General features: G+C 51.0%; 2 protein-coding genes across 6 annotated transcripts in view; one reads left to right on the top strand and one right to left on the bottom strand.

Moving 5' to 3' along the window:
- Positions 1-7,295, bottom strand: part of PACC1 (proton activated chloride channel 1) — a 32,608-nt gene extending 25,313 nt beyond the window's left edge. For 3 of the 4 annotated variants that reach the window (XM_040985644.1, XM_040985643.1, XM_040985645.1), the window contains exons 1-2: positions 7,152-7,295; positions 3,923-4,019 (exon numbers count right to left, since the gene is read on the bottom strand). In XM_040985644.1, the coding sequence (XP_040841578.1) occupies positions 3,923-4,019; positions 7,152-7,187 (133 nt within the window). In that variant the 5' untranslated portion in view covers positions 7,188-7,295. Of the gene's footprint in view, positions 1-3,922; positions 4,020-6,898; positions 6,954-7,151 lie in introns of those variants that run through there. The other variant, XM_040985646.1, reaches the window with a different exon arrangement.
- Positions 7,296-14,587: 7,292 nt separating this feature from the next.
- Positions 14,588-22,188, top strand: NENF (neudesin neurotrophic factor). Of its 2 annotated transcripts, XM_040985297.1 has the most exons (5): positions 14,588-14,592; positions 14,917-15,095; positions 20,251-20,311; positions 20,861-20,964; positions 21,743-22,188. In XM_040985297.1, exons 2-5 carry the CDS (start codon positions 14,919-14,921, stop codon positions 21,917-21,919), a joined length of 519 nt encoding a protein of 172 aa, XP_040841231.1. In that variant the 5' UTR covers positions 14,588-14,592; positions 14,917-14,918; the 3' UTR covers positions 21,920-22,188. The 2 variants fall into 2 exon arrangements, with proteins under 2 accessions (XP_040841231.1, XP_040841230.1); XM_040985296.1 differs by lacking the exon at positions 14,588-14,592 and having other exon boundaries at positions 14,902-15,095.
- Positions 22,189-22,809: the final 621 nt, after the last annotated feature.

Genomic DNA, 22,809 nt, shown 5'->3' on the forward strand with positions numbered 1-22,809 from the left:
AGACTAAGGGGGCATGCACAGACATTTGGTCGTTCCGTCTGTACTTCAGGGCTAAGTGGGTGCCCCTCAAGATAGTTCTGCAAAATACTGTATTCATATTCTTCAAAGCAAGCCATTTTTCATTCTTCAGAAGTAGCCATGGAGAAACAGCCAGGACTCCAAGGCCAAGGCACATGCGATTACCTGCTAATCAGTAATACATTCCTACTACATTTCTATTTCTACAATTCACCATCATTTAATGGGAAAAATATGCCACAAGGAAAAGACATAAAAAGACATAAAAATCCAAGACAAAAGTTTCAAATGTTAAATTCTTCCTACAACTATAGGCTCTACACTATAACAATCAATAAGTAAAAGCGTATTTCTTTAACAAAAGCATCCTTCATTCCTCTAGCTAAAAATTATGAAAGTGACTCCACAGAAATTACAAAGACAGCCTAGCCTTTGAGATCACAGTAACCATATTTATTGCCACAGCAGTTTCAGCTCTTACTCCCATCACTTGTATTAATATTTAGGATATTATCAAACCCTTACCCAGAAGGTGTGCTACATGACTGGGCCAGATTCTGAGGCAATGCTTAAGTACCCAATAATGTGTCCGGGAATGACATGGGCTTAATTGTGCTCTTGTGTGTAAATTGTCAAAGGCCCACTCACCAAGACATCAGCGACATTAACTCTCAAGCTCACATGGTTGCAAAAATCATCTCGCATGAGCAAACAACAATGCCTCAATCGATTACAGAATTCTTCGTGGGGTGCTTGAGTGTCCATGCAAACGGGGTGAAACCGCATCAAGGTAGTCAGAAAGATATCCACCGGGCCCTGCCAAACACCTGGAAGCTCCCTGGGCTCTGCCAAGCAGGGAGCTGTTCTCTTCACACCTACACGTGATCCACCTGCTGCACAGACCTCAGCACAAATGGACGAAAGGCATAAGTTCCAGCATTCTACTGCAGGTCACAGGCTGGTATTACCTGCTTCAAAATAACTGGACGAGATTTGGGAGAAATTATAAGTACATGAAGTGATGGACATGTCAACTGCTCCAATCTGATCTCACATTGTACCCAATAAATATGCACATTATGTATCAGTTAAAAAAAATCACCAGTATAATAGAAGGCATTTGGAGTCAAACACAACTTGATTCAGTTGGCTTACTAGTCAATGTGGTCTTCTGTTTTACTTAACCTGTCTTAGCCCAGAAATGAGGCGATTCTCTGTCAAATGAGGATCACCACCTGGGGAAGGAGAGGAACAGGCAGTGCAACAGCAAGAGCGTTAAGACACAGACTGTCCTGCTACATCTGACTGGGTCTGAGTCCCCTCTCTGCTGGGAAGCTCCTGCCATCCACGTGGGAGATCCAGGCTCCCGATCTGGGAGCCCTGACTATTGTGGGCACACAGGATGAGGAACTGTCTATATTTCAACTACATAAAAATTATTTTTAAGAAGAGAATTATATGAGCAGTGGGTATGACAGACTCTCAGCACAGCTGAAGCCATCAGAAACCACTAACTGCCCAGCAGGCCTCTTCTTTTTCACCTGTCTTCTCTAAGGAGTAGGAATAATTACAGAATTTCCTTTCCCATTCTTATTATCCACAATTATTGAAACCAGAAGGAACAGAATCCTGCTTTTCCTATTTCACCCAAAAAGCTAGCCCCACCCTCTCATTCATTCACAAATCTTTATTGAACAGTGAAGGCAAAGAGCAAAACAGATGGTGTTTGATCTCAAGAAACTTCATTCTAGTAGAAGAGACAAATGATAGTCCTACAAATAAATACAGTCAAGGTTAAGGCTGGCAAAGTGGCTTAACCTACGCACCACAATCAGATGCTGGCATACCATAGGGTTGTCACTCCTTGTCCTGGCTGCTTTACTTTTGATTCAGTTCCCAGTTAATACACCTGGGAAAGGAGATGGCCCAAGTATTTGGGCCCCTGCCACTCATGTGGGAGACTCAGAAGAGGTTCCCGGCTTCAGATCAGCTCAGCTCTGGCCATTGCAGCCACTTAGAAAGTGAATCAGGAAACGGAAGATCTTCCTCTCTCCCCTCCTCTCTGTATATCTGACTTTTCAAAATAAATTAATTTAAAAAAAAAAAACATGTCCCGACAGTAGTGCCACCAGGAGGTGGTAGATCCTTTAACAGGTAAGGCCTTGGGCCCAGCAGCGTAGTAGAGACTAAAGTCCTCACCTTGAATGTGCCAGGATCCCATATGGGTGTCATTTCTAATCCCAGCAGCTCCACTTCCCATCCAGCTCCCTGCTTGTGGCCTGGGAAAGCAGTCAAGGACAACCCAAAGCCTTGGGACCCTGCACCCGTGCAGGAGACCTGGAAGCAGTTCCTGGCTCCTGGCTTTGGATTAGTACAGCACTGGCTATTGCGATCACTTAGGGAGTGAATCACCGGACAGAGGATCTTCCCGTCTCTCCTCCTCTCTGTATATCTGACTTTCCAATAAAATAAATAAAAAAATTTTTTTTAAAAAAGGTAAGGCTTTTGAGGAGTCCTAGGGTCATCAGGAAACTGTCCTTGAAGGCGAATGTGGGACTGCAGACTCAGTCTCTACTTCCTGTTTGGAAACATGACTGCTGGCTCTCATACACACCCTGCAACTGTCACCCACGAATCTCATCAGAAGCCAGACCATTACCTCCCCCGACCCTAGATCTAGGACTCAACTTCCAAAACTGTAAGTTAAATAAATCTTTTCTCTTTGTAAGATTAATTACCTTAGGTTATTGCACTGTAATAACACAAAACTAATACGTGTGTCTATCTGAGAGACAACACTAGAGTACAGGTGATCTGTCAGGAGGCCAACAAGGTTAAAAAAACAAAATCAGCTGAGAGTTGAAGAAAGGATTAGTCATTCATTAACAAGGTGACAGAAAGAAGAAAATTCCAGGCAAAGAAAAACTAGAACAGGGAGCCCCTACATGAGAAACAAATGACACGGAAAGCAGAAGACGAGCATAGCAAAGGAGCAGAGTGAAGGGGGATGAAAGGAAGACAGACTCTGAAGCAAAACTAAGTGTGGTGGTTCCATTCCTGCAAGCACGACAGGTTAGAAGAGGACCAAACAGGGAACAGGAACACCAACATGTCCATACTGGACATGTGGCATGTCGGGTACCCTAGGGACATCCACACAGAGCCATCATCTGCACACTGGCTGTCAAGGCTGTGCGAGACAGGAGTCTACAGGTCATCTCTAGGCTACAGATACACACACAGGAGCTTCATGGGAGCAAGCCTGGTACGCATACTCACAGGACAGGAGGAGGTCCACAACAGTCGCTCAACCCCTGAAGATTGGGGATGACTGCAAAGGAGGCTGGAAGAAGTGACCCGACAACAGCTCCAACAGGACAGCCAAGAGAGCCGAGTGTAGCCAGGAGCAGGCAGTCCACAGAGCCACACACACCTGCCAGGGGTTCCCTGTAGGCCTCTCCAGCAGATGCCAACAGACAGGACCCTGCTCACCCAGCTGGGCAGTGACACTGAAGAGGCCTCATGTCCGCAAGGTGGCACCTTGCAAATCTCCCAGAATGCTCTGCAAGTGGCCCAGACATCAGAGGCTCACCAGCCAGCAGCCTCCTAGGAAAGAGGACTGGACAGAGACCAAAGCAATGCGCCATTGTACCCAATGCCCTGGCCTCAGGAATGGCTCCAGCTACTGACAGACAAGATACCAAGCTACACATATCTCCTGTCCTGAGGCTGGTTAAACATGTATAGCTTTAAAACTAGGGCAGTACTCGAAACCAGACACCAAGGTCACAGGCTAGGGGTTCCTCCATTCCCACAGCTGGCGACATGCCTGGCCTGGTCTGCAGCAACAACACAGCACCATTTTCCAGCACTTTCCCCTGGCCCCAGCACCAAACCCACTCACCTGGTAAGATGCCCGGACTTTGGATTTTGATCGACTCCTTGTCTCGCTCGTCGGCTTGCTCTGAGTTCTCAACAACTTGGTCCAACTCCTCACTCAGCTAATGGGAAAAGCAGAAAGAGCCAACAGGTCAGCTCAACCAGCCTTGCTTTCTTAGAATAAGGAAGCAGAAGTGCTCACTTAATTATCAGAAAAAACGCACGACATAGGGTGTGTTACACCAGTTATACAGAGTAAGACAGTAAAGCTCAAAACATTCAAGAAACTTCCTGTAAGTTTTCTGAAACTATGGGAATAAAGCACCACACACCGAGTAGCTATAGACAAACAGAAAGGTCTTCTCTCCCAGGTACAGGGGCCAAAAATCTTAAAGTCAGGTGTTGCCAGGCTTGGTTCCCACTGAGAGCTGCAAGAGAGACTCTGTCCCACATCTCCTGGCACAGCTTCGAAGGAAGCCAGCCACACCTGGCATATCTTGGTGTGTAGATACATCAATTTCCCATATCTCCTCCATCTTCACAAAGTGTTCACCCTATGTCCTCACATGGTCTATTTTTAAAACATATTAGCTTATATTTAAAAAGCAGAGTTAAAGAGCAGAGACACAGAGAAAGATCTTCCATCTCCTGGTTCACTTCCAAAATGGCCATAATGGTCAGTGTCAGGCTGACCAGAAAGCCGGAAGCAGGAGCTTCTTCTGGGTCTCCCACATGAATTCTGGGTCCCAAGGACTTGAGCCATCTTCTGCTACTTCCCCATGCCATAACCACAGAGCTGGAGGTCCAGCACGATGGCTCAGTGGCTAAATCTTCTTGCACGTGCCGGGATCCCATATAGGCACTGGTTCTGGTCCCAGCTGCTTCACTTCCCATCCAGCTCCCTGCTTGTGGCCTGGGAGATTAGCAGAGGATGGTCCAAAGCCTTGTGACCCTGCACCCACACCCAGAAGAAGCACCTTGGCTCCTGGCTTCAGATCAACTCAGCTCTAGCCACTGTGGCCATCTGGGAAGTGAATCAGGGGACAGAAGAACTTTCTCTGTCTCTGCTTGTCTCTGTAAATCTGCTTTTCCAATAAAAATGAGTAAATCAAAAAATATCATGGAGCTAGATGGGAAGTAGAGCAGAGCAGCCAGGACTCGAACTAGTACCCACACAGGATTCTGGTGACACAGGCAGAGCCTCAGCCAATTATGCCATAGTGACAGTCACATGGTCTTCTTCAAAGGACACTAGCCATGACTGATTAGGCGCTACTCTGCTCCAGTGTAAGATGTCTTAACTACACCTGTAATAATCTTGTTCCCAAATACGGTCAGTGTCTGGAGTCAGGACTTCAACGTGTTTTCCAAAAAACACCAATTTACTACACAACACCTCTCATGGCCACACAAGCCAATGAAAGACAAGACCAGGAGTCAACTCCAATCTGCTTTACATCTAAAGCCCATGATGCTAACCACTTTCCAAAGGAAGAGGAAATGTGGTTTGGAGTCAGCTGAGAGGGGCAAAAAAAAAAAAGGCGAAGCTGGCATCAGCTTTCCAGGACTCTGGGTGAAGTCGCCCCATTGCAGCTGCCACTGGAAAAACAAAAGAGGAGGGGCAGTCCAGGTGCCAGACACCACTGAGCAAGCAGCCTGTGGCAGGCCCCAACCCGGCTCCCTCAAGAGTCTCATCCATCAAAGGGCAAGAGCAGAGGCACCTCAGTCACCAGCCAGCACAGTCAAGACCAGAGTCTGCAGGAGTGACCACTGAATGCAGAGGCACAGCGAGGCTCATGGTGTCATCGCTTAGGCTTTCAAGGTTGTTCATTAAAAATTCACCTCCAGGAGACTGGAGTTAAACAGCTCTCATGCATGCATTTGTTTTCTCTTCTCTCTGCCCACACCTGCACTCCTCCTCCCTCTTAGAATCAGGCAAAACCTCCAGTTTAAAGCCTTCCAAACACAAAAGCAGAGAGGGAGAGGGGAAGAGAATAGAGTGAGAATAGAGTGAGGGAGATGGAGAGAGGAGGAGAGAGGAGGAGGTGGAGGAAGGGAGGAGGAACGGGAGGGAGGGAAGAGGCACAGGAAGGAGAGAGACAGAGAAAGAGACAGACTCAAGGCCTCCGTCCTTGGCCTAGCATTGCAAACAGAATGACTGTAGCCTAGTTCAGTAAAGACATTCCAGGAGTCCCGCTAGGTGAGGAGGCCACGCCTGGCTAGTGAGGTGCTACCCAGAACCCTGAAGCCTCCCTGGAAACAGGAGCCCACATCCTGTAAGACAAGAGGGTCTTCTTCGGCCTGCCAGGCCCTGAGTACACAGGTGTAGCTGGTGAGGGAAACGGGTGGGCGCCACAGCTGCCGTGCTGAGCAGAGCAGAGCTGCAGACGTTGGCTGGGAAGTCTGGAGTGTTCTGGGAAGACCAAGGGCCGCTCCAGAGCTATGAGCGGAGGGCGCACACCGGGCAAGGCTACACTGGCGCCAAGGCAGGGCCTCAGGAGGAGACACTGCAGCATCACACAGATGGTCCGGCAATGCCTGCCCGTGCAAGAGACAAATTGGAGGCGCTCCGGTGGGCAAGTGCGAGGCCTTGGCAAGTGAGGGGGCCGCGGTGGAAGGTGCTACCAAAGACTGGGGTTGGGGACCTGGGAGGCGGGGGGAACAAAGGGGAGCACTTCCACTGAGAGTGGGGGGAGTCAGGAGCAAGCGTTGGCATGAAAGAAAATGCTGGAAGCACAGCGTGCAAAGCAGGGTAGACCCGAGACAAAGAACTGGAAAAGTGACCACCACTGCAATCGTGCGAGGCACAGCGGCAGCGAGAAGCAGCGACGCAGGAGAAAGCACTTTCTCAAAGTTGTACGGCCGACAGAACGAGAGGTCGTTATCCCTGTCCGCAACCAGCTGCTGCCGGGCCCCCGGGGCCTCGCCCGACGTCCACCGCGAGGACGACGCGGGCACCTCCCCCAGCTGCCCACGCCGCTCCCGCCGGCCGCACATTCACCTGCTGCCTCCGGGGGACCCGACTCCATCCCTCGGCCGAGAAAGCCGCAACATCCGAAGCAGGCAGGGCGCCCCCGCTCCGCCGCCCCGCTTCCTTCCTGCGCCCTCAGTGGCTGCTCAGTCCCCGGGGACCCGTCTCCGGACGCACTCACCCCGGGCTCCGCAGCGCCCTCGCCGCGCAGCCCGGACGCCCACCCGCACAGACGCCCCCCGCCTCACGAGAAACTTCCCTTCCGTCCCCGACTCCCTCCTACCTCCTGGTAGGATGTGGAAAGCTCCTGCCGGATCATGGCATTGACCGGAGCCGAGGCACACCTGACCCGGCTACCTCCAGGGAGGCGCAAGAAGCGAGCGCCGGGACCAGCCGGCTCCGCGACGCGAAACCGGTTCCGAGGGGCGTCTCCAAAAGACCCAGGCGCGGCGGCACCGAGCGCATGCGCCTCGCTCCCGCTGGGGCGGGGACCCGAGAAGGCTTTTGGGAAATGTAGTTCTGGGGCGAGCTGCGGCGTAGGGGCCCCCAAATCGCGTGCCTCTTGATCACCCCACTTCCCGTCTTTGTTGGGGCGGGAGACAGGTGGAAGAGGGACAGAGGAAATGAGTGGAAAATGGAACTCAGGGGCTAGGTCGGGTTCGCCGGAGGACCTGGCCTGGCACTCCGCCACCTTTCTAAACGTGCGAAGATCACTTCTAAATGTTAGAAAGGGGTTTAGCTTATAAGATAACGCTGGATCCGGAAGGGCGCAATTCCTTCTTTCACAGTTGCAATAGGTGTTTTGCTTCTAGAGGAGGAGCAGGCAGCGATCACCTGACGCTTGTAGCACCCAGGTATCAACTATGAAATCCACGTTCTTCCCATTATTCCTGCGAGTTGGGCCCCTGCTTGCTTTCTTGTCCTGGTTCCACCCCTCATCTGTGGAGGGCTCTCACCTGGAGCCCTCTTTGTTGCACCTCGAGAGGCTCCGAGCTAAATCCCACCCCATCACGCGGGGCCTGTAGCAGAGCTCCACGGGCTAGGGCAAACGGGAGAATGCAAACACGAACTGGTCAGCCCGCACAGGAAGCCCTCACTGCCTGAATGGGTGAGTGGTGGCCTGGGGTGGGGTGAGGCTGACCACAGCATCTCCCCTCCCTCCGGTGGCCTGCACAGCTGCTCTGGGAGGCAGATAGAGGGTGCTTCTTAGGCCTGGGTGAATGCTGCTCTGTGCGGTGTACAGCTGCTGCTCCGTAGCTCCTCCCTCAGCCCACCCCATCTCCTGGGCTGTCCAACACTCCTTCCCTCCTCGGGGCAAGCACAGAAGCATGCATCAGCAGAGAGCCAGCCCGGGGAAGCCCCAACACCTCCCCTTGTAGCTGGGGGATGCAATGTGGGTGCTCCACAGGTGTTTGCTAAGTTGATGAAGAGAACGCTTATTCCAGCCATGGCAGGGAACACCGGCTGGCCAGAACGAGCCAAGAAGAACAAATGAATTCTTTACTGTAGTAACACAAGACGGCTGATGGAACAAGACACATGACCACAGAATTTTAGCACTAGAAGGAACCAAAGCAGTCCCTCCTGGAGCCTGTAATACCTGCTGTACTCTGTGGAGGTGACCACATCACAAGGAACTGGCGCCACAGGTGAAGGGGATACTGGCTGAATAGTCAACATGGTTTCATGCACACAAGTGTGCTGGGTTGCTGTAAATCAGGTGCCCAAAGGCCCTTGCTCAGAGCTGTCCATGGATGGTGTGGAAAGCCAGGCCATAGAGGTGTAGGTGCATAGTTTTCTGTGCCCAGGGCCTCTCCTCCCGCTCCCTTCCAAGCACACATCCCATCCTCCAGGCTTTCATCCCCAGACACCTGTGACCTGCAGGCTGTCAAATCACAGCACTTCCCCCAACTCCCCTCTGCAGACTGCTCAGCTCCATCAGCCTTGACCGGCCTGCCCTCCTCCTAGCCATCCTGGCCTGTCCTGGCTTCCAGGAACCAACACGTTCCACTCCCTCTTCCTTTGCTGCTGCCTCTGGTTTCTTTGGTCAGTCTTTTCTCTCAGCTGCAGGGGAAGACCTTTCTCACAGCTCCCTCTGCCATCTCATTGCCCAGGGGCTAAGGGCATGAGTTCCCCTATCCTTAAGGCCTGAATTTTCCTCTATGTCCTAATGAGTCCTGTTATGAGCTACCCAAGTCTCTTAAAAATCTGTGGGAAGCCTTTATTTCTCTGCCTTTCAAAATAAACAAATGTTTTTAAACTAAAGATGCACGGTTGGGGCTATGGCATAGTGGGTAAAGCTTCCAGCAATGCTGGCATCTCATAGAGGTGTTGGTTTGAGTGCCAAATGCTCCACTTCAGTTCCGCGCTAATGGCCTGCGAAGATGGCCCAAGCGTTTGGACACCCCCCACACACATGTGAAGGAAGTGGAAGAGGTCTCAGGTCCTGGCTTTGGACAGGCCCAGCCCCAGCCACTGCAGCCATTTGGGGAGTGAACCAACGGATGGAAGATCTCTCTTTCTCTCTCCCTATCTTCTGTAATCCTGCCTTTCAAATAAATGAAATAAATCTTTTAAAAATAATAATAATAAAAGAAGCAATATGTTCCAGGAGCCTGCGTGGTGGCATGTCAAGCTATTCCTCTGCCTGTGGTGCTGGCTTAGTTTCCTCCTCCTCCACCAGAATAGAAGCTCTTTCCTGAGCAAAGAGCTTACAGATTTGTTCTCAACTGCCCCTTAGTACCTCCAGGAATGCTTGTAATTTTCTAGGTTCCTCAAATCATAACTGAAGAAATAAATAAACCAAATGACAATGAGTGCTCAAAAGAAAAGTGAACATGGCTTAGGAGAGAGACAGGGATGACCTGTGATGGGAAGGGATTTTGTTAATTTATTCAGTGACATCGATAAAAATGTTCTGATGGTCACTACTTTAAAATATGTATATTTGGAAGAGTAACAGAGGGAGAGACAGAAATCTTCCATTTGCTGGAATGACTGCAACAGCTGGACATGGGCCAATCCAAAGCCAGAAGTTCCTTCCAGGTCTCCCACCTGGGTGCAGGGGCCACCCTCCAATGCTTTCCCTCAGGCACATTAGCAGGGAGCAGGATGGAAGTGGAGTAGCCAGGACTCGAACCAGCACTCATATGGGCAGGATGCTGGTGCTGTAGGCCATGGCTTAATGTACTATGCCACAACACCAGCCTGGATAGTCTTTTCAAACCTGAATGACCCACAAAGGGACCAGCACTGATGATCTCTGCCTTGGGCAGAGGGCATGAGCACAGGACAAGGGCTGCAAGCTGGATCAACAGAAGGCAGTGGTACTGGAGGGGCCCACAGAAGACACCATCAGAGTCCTGGGCTTGTTGGCGCTCAGATCTAGTCCTTGCCTTCCATCACTCAGCTTTGGCCACAGGGATGGCTGCATGGGGGTGGATTTCTCCCGGGTTCAGTCAAAAGAAGCACTACCAAGAGACTAAAGGGAGGGATTTGCTGTGGGTTTCTAGTAGCTCCATTCCAAGGCTGCAGTGGCACACATGAAGGCCTTGTGTGGTTCTGAATTCTGCAGCCAGGTGACCGAGAGGCCCCAGACCCTGATTCTACTGGCAGGATGGCGACTTCCGTTGGCTGTTAATTCCAGGTTGCCCTGGGGTTATTATCCCAGTTTCTCCATCCCTCCTGACCATCTTTCTTGTAACCAACTCCCCACCCTGCAGCAGTTGTTTTTCTCTGATTGTTAGCAGAGATGAGTGGCGAGAGGTCTTAGCACACAAAGGAGTTGAATCCTGAGGCAGACCGGAGTGGCCAGCAAGGTAGCAAGGTTTAATGGGGAAGGGCATCAGTAAGACCAGATGGACCCCTCTCCAGGCAGAAGTGCAGGGCGTCTTGCCAGTCAGACTGCCCTACACAAGGTGACACAGTGTAGTGAAAGACTCACCAGAGACCCCAGGCAGGCAACTCTGGCAAGGGCTGAGAATGTACTCTGCATTCAGACTGGGGCTCCTAAGGGCAGGGGAGATCACTCCATCCCCTCCTCCTTCCTCTCTGGTGGAATGGGTTTGCTGGATGCCAAAGAGATGAAGTGTCAGCAGACTGGGTAGCCCACTGGGTGCTGGGCAGAGAGAACTCTGCTGGGGGGAGCGGGGGAGAGAAGGGTTGGGGCCTGGGCATAACTGCAACATAAAATCCTGGGCTGCTCCCATGGGTGCTTTGTTCTTCTTGGGTGTCTCTCACATACATAAGCCAACATCTAACTTCCTAACAAGAATAGCCTGGAAGTTTCTTTGCAAGTCACTGATGGATCCTAGGGGCTTTGAGAAAATGACTCTGGATTTGAACGGAAAATTTCAAAATCAGTGTGTCTGTGTGTGCTTGTGTGTGTGTGTGTGTGTACATGTGCATGCTACCTGGAGAAACGCAAGGCCATATAAACATGTTATTTAAAATTACAGGCCCATAGCTAGCATTTCCAGAAAGAAACTTGGTGCAATCATTAGAAGTTACAGAGAGCATTTTTGTTTGTTTTGACTTCAAGAAGCTTCTAACACAGAGACAAGCAGGAGCCCGGGCTCAAGCTGAGGGCAGCAACGCACGGGGCAAAGATTCTATCAAGCCCCATCATGTGGCAGGAAGTGGGTGACACTCAGGGGTTCAGGAGCGCTTCTCATAATGCCAAGTTCCTGTGACACAGAGTGTTGACACAGACACTGCTCTGCCTGTGTACACAGCCTTCCACGTCCACTGACCTTCTGACTCTCAGCATGCTCCTGGGGAGGCGGCAGGTGGGCACGAGGGTCTCTGACGTAGGCGCTGAGACAGAGCAAGCAGAGGCTGTGGCAGTCACGTCGCACACATAGCCCAGTCTGTGAAATGAGCAGAACATGGAAACCTTTGCCACAGTTGGCCTGGTGACCAGGGGCAGGTCTGGGGACACATGGCTTGCATGTTGGCTCTGCCACCCATAGTGGGATTCTGGACCAGTGGTGTAAGGTCCCTTCAGTTAAGTTTTATTATCTGTAAAACTGATTGGAGAAATTGCTGTGGCTCCCCAAAAACTAGGTCCACTCACCTGACACAAAATAAATCAATTACTGACCCTTGAGTGGTAGAAGAAAGTAGGTGTTCATTGCAAATTGCAGAGCAAGAAGCCAGGCAACTATGGCTCCACCCCTGGGCTCCCAGAAGTCGGGCGGGGGGGGGGGGGTGAGGCTAAAGGTCCCTGTAGATTGAAGTTGGGACTGAGAAGGGGTGTTCAACTCACGACGAAGCTCCTGGTTGGCCTGTAGTGCTCATGGCCTTCCTTTGGTGGATAACACTGTGTTCTTTAAGGAATTTTTAAAAGGCTTTACTTATTTATTTGAAAGACAGAGGGACAGAGATGAAGGGAGAAACAGAGAGAAAGAGAGAAACCTTCCATATACTGGTTCACTCCCCAATGGCCACAATGGCCAGAGCCGGGCCACGCTGAAATCAGGAGCCTAGAACTCCATCCCAGATTCCCATGGAGGTGGCAGGGTTTCATGGACTCAGGCCCTCTGCTGCTGCTTTCCCAGTGCATCAACAGGGACCTGGATCAGAAGTGGAGCAGCCAGGACACAAGCTGGCACCCGTATGGGATAATGGAGTCACAGGCAAAAGCTAACCTACTGTAATACAGAGCTAGCCCCTGTTCAGCTGAATTTTAGTTATAGGAAAGTGGACTCCAGTCAGTCCAGGGCTGCATGTAGGTGATGGTTACTATTTTTTTGCTAAGGGGCTGTACATTTATAGGAGAGAGAAATGACCTCAGGCTGTCATCAGGGACCTGTAGGGGTCAAGCGTACCAGTTACTTTGCAATCACAAAAGTAGAACCAGGAAACCTTAAGGTCAGGGAGAGAGGTTGGGAGGCCAGAAGAGAACCTTGTGGTACCTAGCACCTGTATCCGAGGCGCCGGGTACTGTGCTCTGCTCAGACACACCGCGGGTACTGGACAAATCAGTGCACGGGAAAGGGCTGTCTTTGTTCCTCTCCACACACATGCACGTCACTGGCCATTTCATCCTCTACCAAAGCTTTGAATATAACCTACATGAGAATGATTCTAAACTTGACAACTCCAGCTTGGAACTCTCTCCCAACACCAGACCCAGGCATTTGGCAGCCACTCTGATCCGTCCACATCCACATCTGATACACATCTCTGACTCAGCCAGTCCCTGTGGGTCTTGTTCTTTTCTCTGCTCCTCCCACTATCTCTCCTCTCTTGGTAAGTGACAACTCCATCTTTCCTGCTTCTCAGGCTTGAGGCTTTGGGTCATCTGTGACTCCCCTCTGTCCCTCACACACCAAGGCTCTGCCTCTCACCACCACCATCCTGCTCCAAGCCTCCATCATCTCTGGTATGGAATGTTCCAATAGCTTCCCTGCTTTAGCCTATGTTATTTGATTAGCATTGTAACTAATTCCTTGTTTGCACTGGCTCAAAGTCAAGTCTTTACAAAAACAAAAAACAGAGCCTGGCATGGTAGCCTAGCAGCTAAAGTCCTCGCCATGCACAAACAGGCATCCCATATAGGTGCTGGTTTGTGTCCCTGTGACCCTGCTTCCCATCCAACTCCCTGCTTGTGGTCTGAGAAAGCAGTGGAGGTCAGCCCAAAGCCTTGGTACCCTGCACCTGGGAGACTCAGAAGAGGCTCTGGACTCCTGGCTTCAGATTGGCACAGCTCCAGCCATTGTGCTCACTTGGGGAGTGAATCAATGGATGGAAGATCTTTTCCTCTCTGTCTCTCCTGCTCTCTGTATATCTGACCTTCCAATAAAAAAAAATGAAAACAAACAAAACCAGCATTTGCCCCTCACCTTTACCTCCCAGACCTCTGCTCTTCCTGTGTCTTCCCTGCTGTTCCCCAACAAGCAGGACACTGTCCCTCCTTCCACGATGCAGCTGACCTTTGCCCTGGACTACTCCTCCCTCTGGGGTCCCTCCCTCACCTCCTGCAGATTTTTACAAAGAGTTCATCTTCCACTCTCTCCCTCACCTCCCACCCTGGGAGAGCCAGCCCCTGGCAAAGTTAAATCACCCCTTGACACTCCTGCGTCCTGTTCCAGAGTTCCGGCCACTCAGCTTTCAGTTCCGGCTTCTTGCCTCTCAATGCTCCTTGGCCATTCAGCGGGCTGTATTTTTCTCCATCTCTTATGTGTGACTTAGCTGCCACACCTAACTCCTGGCCTATCTACCTGTGCGACATAACTTCCACCTAGACACGAATTTCCTTCAGTGATCTGCGCCTGGGGACAGGGTACATGGAGGTCCTGAGAAAATATTTAAATTCATCAATGAACTCAGCATTATACAAATGCTGAATATTATTATTCCAGAACATATTGATGCCACACTCCTACCCTTTGCAAGAATGCCCTTGGAAATCACACAGAAAATAAACCAAAACCGGGCCTAGCGCAATATACGTAGTGGTTAAAGTCCTCGCCTTGTATGCGCCGGAATCCCATATGGGTGCCGGTTCTAATCCTGGCAGCCCTGCTTCCCATCCAGCTCCCTGCTTGTGGCCTGGGAAAGCAGTCAAGGACAACCCAAAGCCTTGGGACCTTGCACCCATGTGGGAGACCTGGAAGCAGCTCTTGGCTCCTGGCTTCGGATTAGCACAGCACTGGTTGTTGCAGTCACTTGGGGAGTGAATCACCGGACGGAGGATCTTCCTCTCTGTCTCTCCTCTCTGTGTATCTGACTTTGCAATAAAAATAAATAAATCTTAAAAAAAAAAACCTATAAGACAAAACATAAAGTAAGCTAACGATAAAGTTGGAGTGCTGTTTTATAAACACATCTTCCTAGAGCTCTGAAGTGTCACGCAGTGTCCCGCGTGTACCCAACACAGCAGCTACGGAAGACACCTGTTGTTCCCAGTAAAAAGCCGAAAGCTGTGACCCTTTGAGGCCCGCGCGCGGGGGGCGGAGTTCCTGGCTTCGGGGCGGGGTTCCCGGGCGCGGGGCGGGGCGCGCCGTCCGCAGCTTGGGCCGCTCCGGTTGTGCGCCGCGCTCTAGCCATGGCCTGCCCAGTGCCCGGGCGGCGGCTGCGACCACTGGCAGCGCTGGCCCTGGTCCTAGCACTGGCCCCGAGACTGCCCGCATCCGGGGCCGGGCAGACGCCGCGCCCCGCCGAGCGCGGGCCCCCGGTACGGCTCTTCACCGAGGAGGAGCTGGCGCGATACAGCGGGGAGGAGGTAGGCGCCAGCTTGTGTTGGGCCTGCTGCAGTAAAGCCAGGCCCGAACCCTGCAAGTGTCTGCGGAGAGGGGCGGCCTCGGGGTGGGGTGCTGTTCGGGGGCAGTCACCAAGCAGCCCCGGAACTCACGATCCCCGGGCTTGATGCTGGGCCTGGGCCTGCTGTGTCTCTTCCCAGGCCTGGACGTGTTGGCTGGGTGACTGGATGGCTGGGGATAAGGACGAGGAAGCCTCCATTGTCGGGGTACCCTGCTAGACCCACACCATATTCCTGCGGGCCTGCCCCCATCCCCTCCCTAGTGCGCTGGCAGTCTGAGTGTGAACTTCATAACTTTGTTTTGGGCGAGGATCACTGATGGGGGGGGCGGGACAGAGGGCACCTGCTGCCTGGCTTATGTGGATACTGGGACAACTCCAGAGATGCTCTGGGCTTTCCCTGCAATTCCTTTTCCTGTCCTTGAAACTCCAACCCTCAAACACCAGGGGAGCCAGAGGTTACAAAGATATCTCCCTCCTCCCTACCCTATGCAGACACACACACATACACACTGATCTGGAGGAGCCAGAAAACTCACAAGGCACCCCACTGGGCTGGCACCCAAACAGCAGCCAGAGGCAGACACACAGAGCAGATGTACACACACACACTGACACAGGGAGGGCCCTGCGCAGGGAGCTTCCTTCCAGTCCCCAGGCAATGGGGCACACGCGTGCCCAGCCCACTATTAACTTCTGGGTCCCCTTCACACTGGTCTTCCCACCAGGAGAGTCCCCGACCCTATCTTTCATTCCATTTTGTTTTTATTTGAAAGGCAGAGTTACACAGAGAAGGGGAGACACACAGAGATCTTTCGTTTTATTTGTTTTTTTTTTTAAATTGTTTTATGATACAATTCCACATACATTGTCAGTTTGAATCCTGGCTTCTTATTTACTGTCAGGGAAACCTTTGGCAAATTAAATTCTCAGCCTTAGTTTCTTCATCTGCCAAAAACAGACACAGAATACTTTCCTCACAAGCTACTTAAACACATTAGGTGTTAGGGGCCAGTGCTATGGCATAGCAGGTTAAGCTGCCGCATGCAATACCAACATTCCATATAGATACCTGTCTGAGGCCCAGCTGTTCCACTAATGATCCAGCTCCCAGCTCATGTGCCTAGGAAGTGGCAGAAGATGATACACGTGTATGGGTCCCTGCATCCATGTAGGAGTCTCAGAAGCAGCGCTGGGCTCCTGGCTGCAGCCTGGTCCAGCCTGGCCAGCTGTTTGGGAAGTGAACTAGCAGATGGAAGATCTTTTTTCCTTGGTCTCTCTTTCTCTGTGACTCTGCCTTTTAAATAAAGTACTTTCTGGTTGTTTTTTTTTTTTTTTTTAAGTTAGGTGTTGACAGGTGTTTGGTGGGGACCCCATCCTGTTTTGGAGAGCCAGAATCCCTGCTCTGCTTCTAATCCAGCTTCCCGCTAATGCACATTCTGGGAGGTAGCAGCAGCCACCAAAAGTCTGGATGGAGTTCCTGGAGCCTGGCGCCTGGCTGGCCCCGGCCCTCGCTATTGCGAACATTTAGGAAGAAAGCTCTGCCTCTATCTCTTTGTCCTTCAAAGAAATGAAAATAACCTAAAAAGTTACATGACAGTTATAAGTATAAGCATGTATTTGGATCAAACATAAAACTGAGCACAGTAGATGCTCAGTAATGTGAATTTCACTGTTGTCCCTTGGTTTGCACCCAGACTAATGTCCTGGAAAATTAGCTGAGTCCCAAACCCCTGGTGAACTTGGCTAAGGTTGTGGCACCTGAAATACACACTGTCCTGTGTGGCTGGCACCAAGGGGCAGGTTCCTTTCTAGCTTGTGGGGTTATTGTCTGTCCATCAGCCATTGACATCTTCAGAAGTTTCCACAACCAAGACAAATCAGTGGCAGGTGAGTGCTATTTTTGCCCGCCCCAAGGATGATGGGGAAGGATCCACGAAGACTGGTTTGTTAGGAAGCCATTAGCGTAGGGGGAGGGAGGGTGGAGCAACAATGTGTGCCAGTTCACCTCTGGGATCATTCTCCACCTTCCTGATCTGGGACAACCTTCCTGATCAAGTGCAAACCTGATCTGGGACAATTCCATCACACTGTAGCTTACCAAACCAAGGGATAGCCTCCTGCCCTCCCCTGCTGGCCTTGACATCATCCGTGTGAACCTCTGGAAGTTCCCCTGGGCATGGACAGAGACCTGGCCTTCTCACAAGCAGGTGAATAAAGGCGTGGAAGTGTCCTCATGAGACAGTTAGCAGTTGACAAAGTAGCCGGGAGTCATGTGTGTCGCCTTCCAATCCAGGACACACATATAACCCGGAAGCTGAGCTTCCACAGAGCATCTTGTTCATTATTATTTGTTTTAAAGATGTACTTATTTTTATTGGAAAGGAGGATATACAGAGAGGAGGAGAGACAGAGAGGAAGATCTATCCACTGATTCACTCCCCAAGTGGGCACAATGGCTGCAGCTAAACTGATCTGAAGCCAGGATCCAGAGCCTCCTCCAGTTCTCCCACGTAGGTGCAGAATCCCAAGGCTTTGGGCTGTCTTCCACTGCCTTTCCAGGTCACAAGCAGGGAGCTGGATGGGAAGTGGGGCCTGCCAGGATTAGAATCGGCAGATTGGGATTAGAACTTTAGCCGCTAGGCTACTGTGCACCAGGCCCTATTCATTTTGTTAGCATTCTCTGGCACGTGCTCTGCCATTGTCTATTTGAAATGCTTGCTAGTTTCTACCTTATTCATTACTTTATTTGTAAAAACTCTTACCAGACCCAGTGTGGTAGCCTAGGGGCTAAAGTCATCACCTTGCATGCACCATACACGCGCTGGTTCTAATCCCAGCAGGCCCTGCTTCCCATCCAGCTCCCAGCTTGCAGCCTGGGAAGGCAGTCGAGGACAGCCCAGAGTCTTGGGTTCCTGCACTCATGTGGTAGACCCTGATGGGGCTCCAAGCTCCTAGCTTCAGATGGACACAGCACCAGCTGTTACAGCTGCGTGGGGAATGAATCAACCGACGGAGGATCTTCCTCTCTGTTTCTCCTCTTCTCTGTATCTCCTCTTCTCTGTATATCTGCTTTTCCAATTAAAAATCTTAAAAACAAAACAAAACAAAACAAAAAAAAACTCTGTCGCCAGGTCACTAAGTTCATTTTGTGACCCACTAATAGGTTCCCAATGCCAATGGCAGTAGAAAAACTAGGCCTTTGCCTGCTGGTGAGGAATGAGCCCAGCAGTTTCACTTTTTTCCAAGAATGGCTGGGTTCCGTCAGCTAGGTGCCCCTGGCCTTGGCTCCAGTTCTGGGATGAGACTGCACACTCTGAGCAGCTCTTGGATCCCCACGTCACCACAGTGGCCACAGCATCCTCCTTCTGCCCTGCTTGATGCCTACAGCAGCACTGCAGCCTCGGGGTTGGGACAGCAGTCCTCCTGGGTTCCTGACTCCTTCCTGGTGACCCTGCCCCAAGGATGTGGGCATTACTGACCGCCTCCCAGGGTGACATTTGCAGGAAACTGGCCTATGGATCAGACCTTGGACTTGAACCCTCCCACTCAGTATCTTCCTCTGTACCAAACTGCCTGCCTCCCGTGCACAGTTTATCGAGGAGATGTTAGTAACTGTTGAAGAAAGGAGGTAGCAATACTGCCTGCTTTCCCGTCTTAGATACGAGATTGGTGTTCAGATGACTGCATGCATACAAGGAATAAACACCAAAGCCACAGTGGCAGAATGGGAGTTACAACAAAATAACTTAGGGGAACTGTAGCTACCAGCAACTTGGGAAAGGCGCTCTAAGTACATGACCCTGCTTGGTGAGAGCTGCTTGCCATGACACAGCAAAGGCAAGGCAGGTGGTTCCCAGCAGGGAAGACAGGCTGCTGGCTATCCTGACAGCTCTAGCTAAGCAGGGCTGGTACTGGTGTTGATGGAGTCAGTTGCTGACCTGGGCATGCCTGGGAGCCACTGGGGAGGAGTGAAAGCCAGCCACTTTTTTTCTGAGCTCCCACCTGTTGCTGCCAGCCACTCTCAACAGGCGCTACTATCCCATGTGATGGTTCCGGAAGCCTGAGCCCCAGAGGTTAGGTGGTGCTGAGAAACCTGTCCTTGGCAGGCCTCTTGACTTCTTTGAGTCTCAGTTCCTCTGCCTGTCAAATAGGATTGTAGAAGATCTTGGCCATAGAGGGAGCCTGAAATCCCTAGACCCACAGGGGCTCACACTCCTGGCTAATGTCCTGCATCCCCAGTGGGGCTGATGCAACAGGCTGGCATGTTCTTGGGGGATCTGGAACTGGGCTGCCACCCCAGCCCAAGCCCCACTCGGTGACAATGAACCCACCAGTGCTGTCTGCTCTTGTGAGGTTCTAAGATAAAATTTTGCTTCCAACAACACAGCAAAAATGAACTCAGAAGACCCAAATAAGAGACTACAAGGAGACACCATTGCCTGCCTATTTCTAGCCCTTTAAGCAGTTTGATCTTTTTTTTACTGTACAAACTGGCAGAATATGAGTGATAACGTTATTCATGTCCTTGGGCTCAGGAATTCTATATAAGGGTATTGAAATAGGCCTCAAGGAATAACCCTCCAGAATTTGGAAGTGGCTGGTAGGAGGGCCTTCCTCCCACTCCCAATTGTAGTCTAAGAGCCAGGAACACTCCAGCCTGGTGCCAACAGCCTCAACAGTGCACGTGCAAGATGGGGTCTCCTGGCACCATGGGAGTGACAACTCTTTCGTTATTTCATCTATGGAAGTGCTTACGTGAAGTCATGTCACTTACAAGAAGCAAAATGCCAAGATCATTCACCCCAATCATGTCCATGTGTGTTCATTCATGATGAAAATGAAGGGCAGCTTGGACTGTTTTAAGTATTCATCACTTGACATTGGAATGTTTATCCACATGATTTGCTTCAGTTCCTGATTTTTTTTTTTTTTGGTGAGGGAGGATGGGGTACTGCATGGTCTTGTCATGATGTGTCATCTCTCCCCCAGGTTGTGGGAGTAGCAACCCTTTATCCAGGGAGGTGGCAGGGTCACTTCCTGCTCTGGGCTTTGCCCTACCTCATATGGAGGAGCTGGGCCCTCAGCCTCCTCCTCACAGCTTCTCCCCTGCCTTCCAGGAAGATGAGCCCATCTACCTGGCTGTGAAAGGAGTGGTGTTTGATGTCACTTCCGGGAAGGGTAAGTGGCAAGGCATTCTAATCTTTACATGTGGGAAGTTCAGAAGCCAGAATGGACACCTGCAGGGCATGAGAAAAGGGGCAGGGATGCTGGGCAGGTGCTTGTCCTCCCACCTTACATGACCATCTTTGCCAGTGTTTATGTTAGCAGCTGTTTTCCTGGTAATACCATGCTCCTCTACCTCCCCTTGGCTCTGCCTTGTCTGTAGATCCAAGTTCATTTTTAAAATTTACTTTTAATATTGTTTATATAGTTGAGAACAACACATGCCCATGTGGGGCTCTGTTTAGGTTGGGGAGGGTCAAGGCATGGAGGAAGGTGGGTGAGACAAATATTTCATTTCTCTCTTTCTCCTGTGTCAGCCAGGGAAGAAGGGCAGCGTGCTCAGCACCAGGGGCAGGGGACACTCACTTGATGATGTCTTAAGAGATCCTGATGTGGGGAAGAACGTTCCAAGGGTGTTACTTGAGTGGTTTGGATAGTCCTGAGATGTTGTTGTACCAGGGTTGAGAAAATCTCGCTTCTTCTCACCCTCCCTTCCCACTGCAGAGCTCTATGGACGAGGAGCCCCCTACAACGCGCTGACCGGGAAGGACTCCACCCGAGGGGTGGCCAAGATGTCCCTGGACCCTGCAGACCTCACCCATGACACTGTGAGTGAGTTCAGTTGCCTTTGTGTGGGCTCCCCATCCCCTCGGCCATATCCCTCCACCCCCTGACAAGACCAGGCTTCCCAATGAGACCATTTACCCTCCAGTCCCCTAAAATTGTTGATCTTACTATGCTGCTTCTATTCTGAAACCTCCTGTGGCTCCCCACTGCCTCCAGAGCCAAGTCTAGACTCTGGTCAATGTGTGACCCCACTTGTTGAGGTTCACAGAAGGACCCCCACATGTTTTGGGAGCCCACTGCCCACCTGGCTCCACCCCTGCCCCTGCCACCCCCACAGTCTCATTGGTTTGGAACTCCTTGCTGGCACCCATTGCCTAGACCACTCAGTAGCTTAGTGGACAGACTGGGCAGGGAAGCAAGGGCTTCCTGTATGCTTGGAGTTGTAGGGAAAGAACATTCCAGAACAAAACCAAAGCCAAGACTCTGGAGGTGTTAGATAATCCCAGGAACAATGTTGGCACTCACCCCATTTGGACAAGATGTCTAGCAGACACTGGGACAAGTTGAGATGAGACCAGCCCGAGGCCCAGCTGTGTAGTAACGATAGGACACTGACAAGGGGGCGGGGCCTAGAGAGCAGCCATCCTGGCCAGGTACGGGGAGGGATGCAGGGCATGGGCCTCAAAGTCAACCATGTATCCTTGGGTTTTTGTGGGGATTTTTCACCTGCTTTAGGAGTGCTTGGAGGGTGAGGCAAGGAGAAAGGCCAAACACGATTCACTCAGCCCCATCCCCCGTGTCTCTTCTCTGCCCCCCAAGACGGGTCTCACAGCCAAGGAACTTGAGTCCCTGGAGGATGTCTTCACCAAGGTATATAAGGCCAAGTACCCCATCGTGGGCTACACAGCCCGCAGGATCCTCAATGAGGACGGCAGCCCAAACCTGGACTTCAAACCTGAGGACCAGCCCCACTTTGACATCAAGGACGAGTTCTGAGGTGCCCTGGCTCAACGTAGGACTCCACGCCTCTTGGGGCCAGATCCATGTGAGCCTTCTCTGCACGCGTGGTCAGGTGCTCTGTCTCCCTGGGAAATCCTGCCCCTCCACTCCTGGTGGTGATGGCCCAAGCAGGAAACTCCCTAAATGCCAGCAGAATCCCAAGTGACCTTTATTTCCCCTTGACATACGGCTGTACAGGTCCGATTTTCTACCGTGACTATGTTTGCTTTATAACAAGAACAAAAATAAATGTCCTATTCTTCGTAAAGGAGGGTTCTTTCATGCATGCCATTCAGCCCTTGCTTCCTCTGCTACTTCCTGCGCCCTGATAGCGTGCAGAGGGGATGGAAGGGGAGCAATGAGTGGGGGTGGACGAGCCCTGGCCGCAGAACGCAGGGCAGTGTTCAGCAGGGCAGGGTCGCATTGTGAGCAGAGGTGGCTGGAGGTCACTGCATGAGCAGGAGGCATAGTCTGGGTGCTTGCTCCAGAACGCAGCCCTTCTTGGGAGGACATTTTTTGCTCCAGAAGACTATTTTATTTTATTTTATTTTATTTTATTTTATTTTATTTTATTTTATTTTATTTTATGTTTTCATTTTGGTTTGTCTTAGCTCTGAGTGTTGCTGGTACCTTGAACCACGGGATGCCCTGAGTACCCCTACCTTGCCCAAGTTACCTGCTCCAAAGTGTCAGTTATATTGAGCCTAAGAAGCCCTAAATTTGACCAATCCTGGAAATTTTACAGTAGAGATGAACTGCTTTGACATGAGACTATATATATATATTTTGCTAAATAAAGAATAAACCACAAATGCCACAAGAGAGAATACCTACATTGGGTAGAAGAATCTCCTGTTTTTTTTGCACTTTCTGGTGGAGCTTGCATT

Source organism: Ochotona curzoniae, unplaced genomic scaffold (genome assembly GCF_017591425.1).
Source record: "Ochotona curzoniae isolate NIBS_2020 unplaced genomic scaffold, NIBS_Ocur_1.0 contig_430, whole genome shotgun sequence".
NCBI classification, from domain to species: Eukaryota; Metazoa; Chordata; class Mammalia; order Lagomorpha; family Ochotonidae; genus Ochotona; species Ochotona curzoniae.

Bases quoted from the DNA above. Each gene is read 5' to 3' on its own strand.
- NENF (XM_040985297.1), top strand. From the start codon at position 14,919: ATGGCCTGCCCAGTGCCCGGGCGGCGGCTGCGACCACTGGCAGCGCTG. The intron at 20,312-20,860 runs GTAAGTGGCAAG...TTCCCACTGCAG, and splicing joins TGATGTCACTTCCGGGAAGG to AGCTCTATGGACGAGGAGCC. The intron at 20,965-21,742 runs GTGAGTGAGTTC...CTGCCCCCCAAG, and splicing joins CAGACCTCACCCATGACACT to ACGGGTCTCACAGCCAAGGA.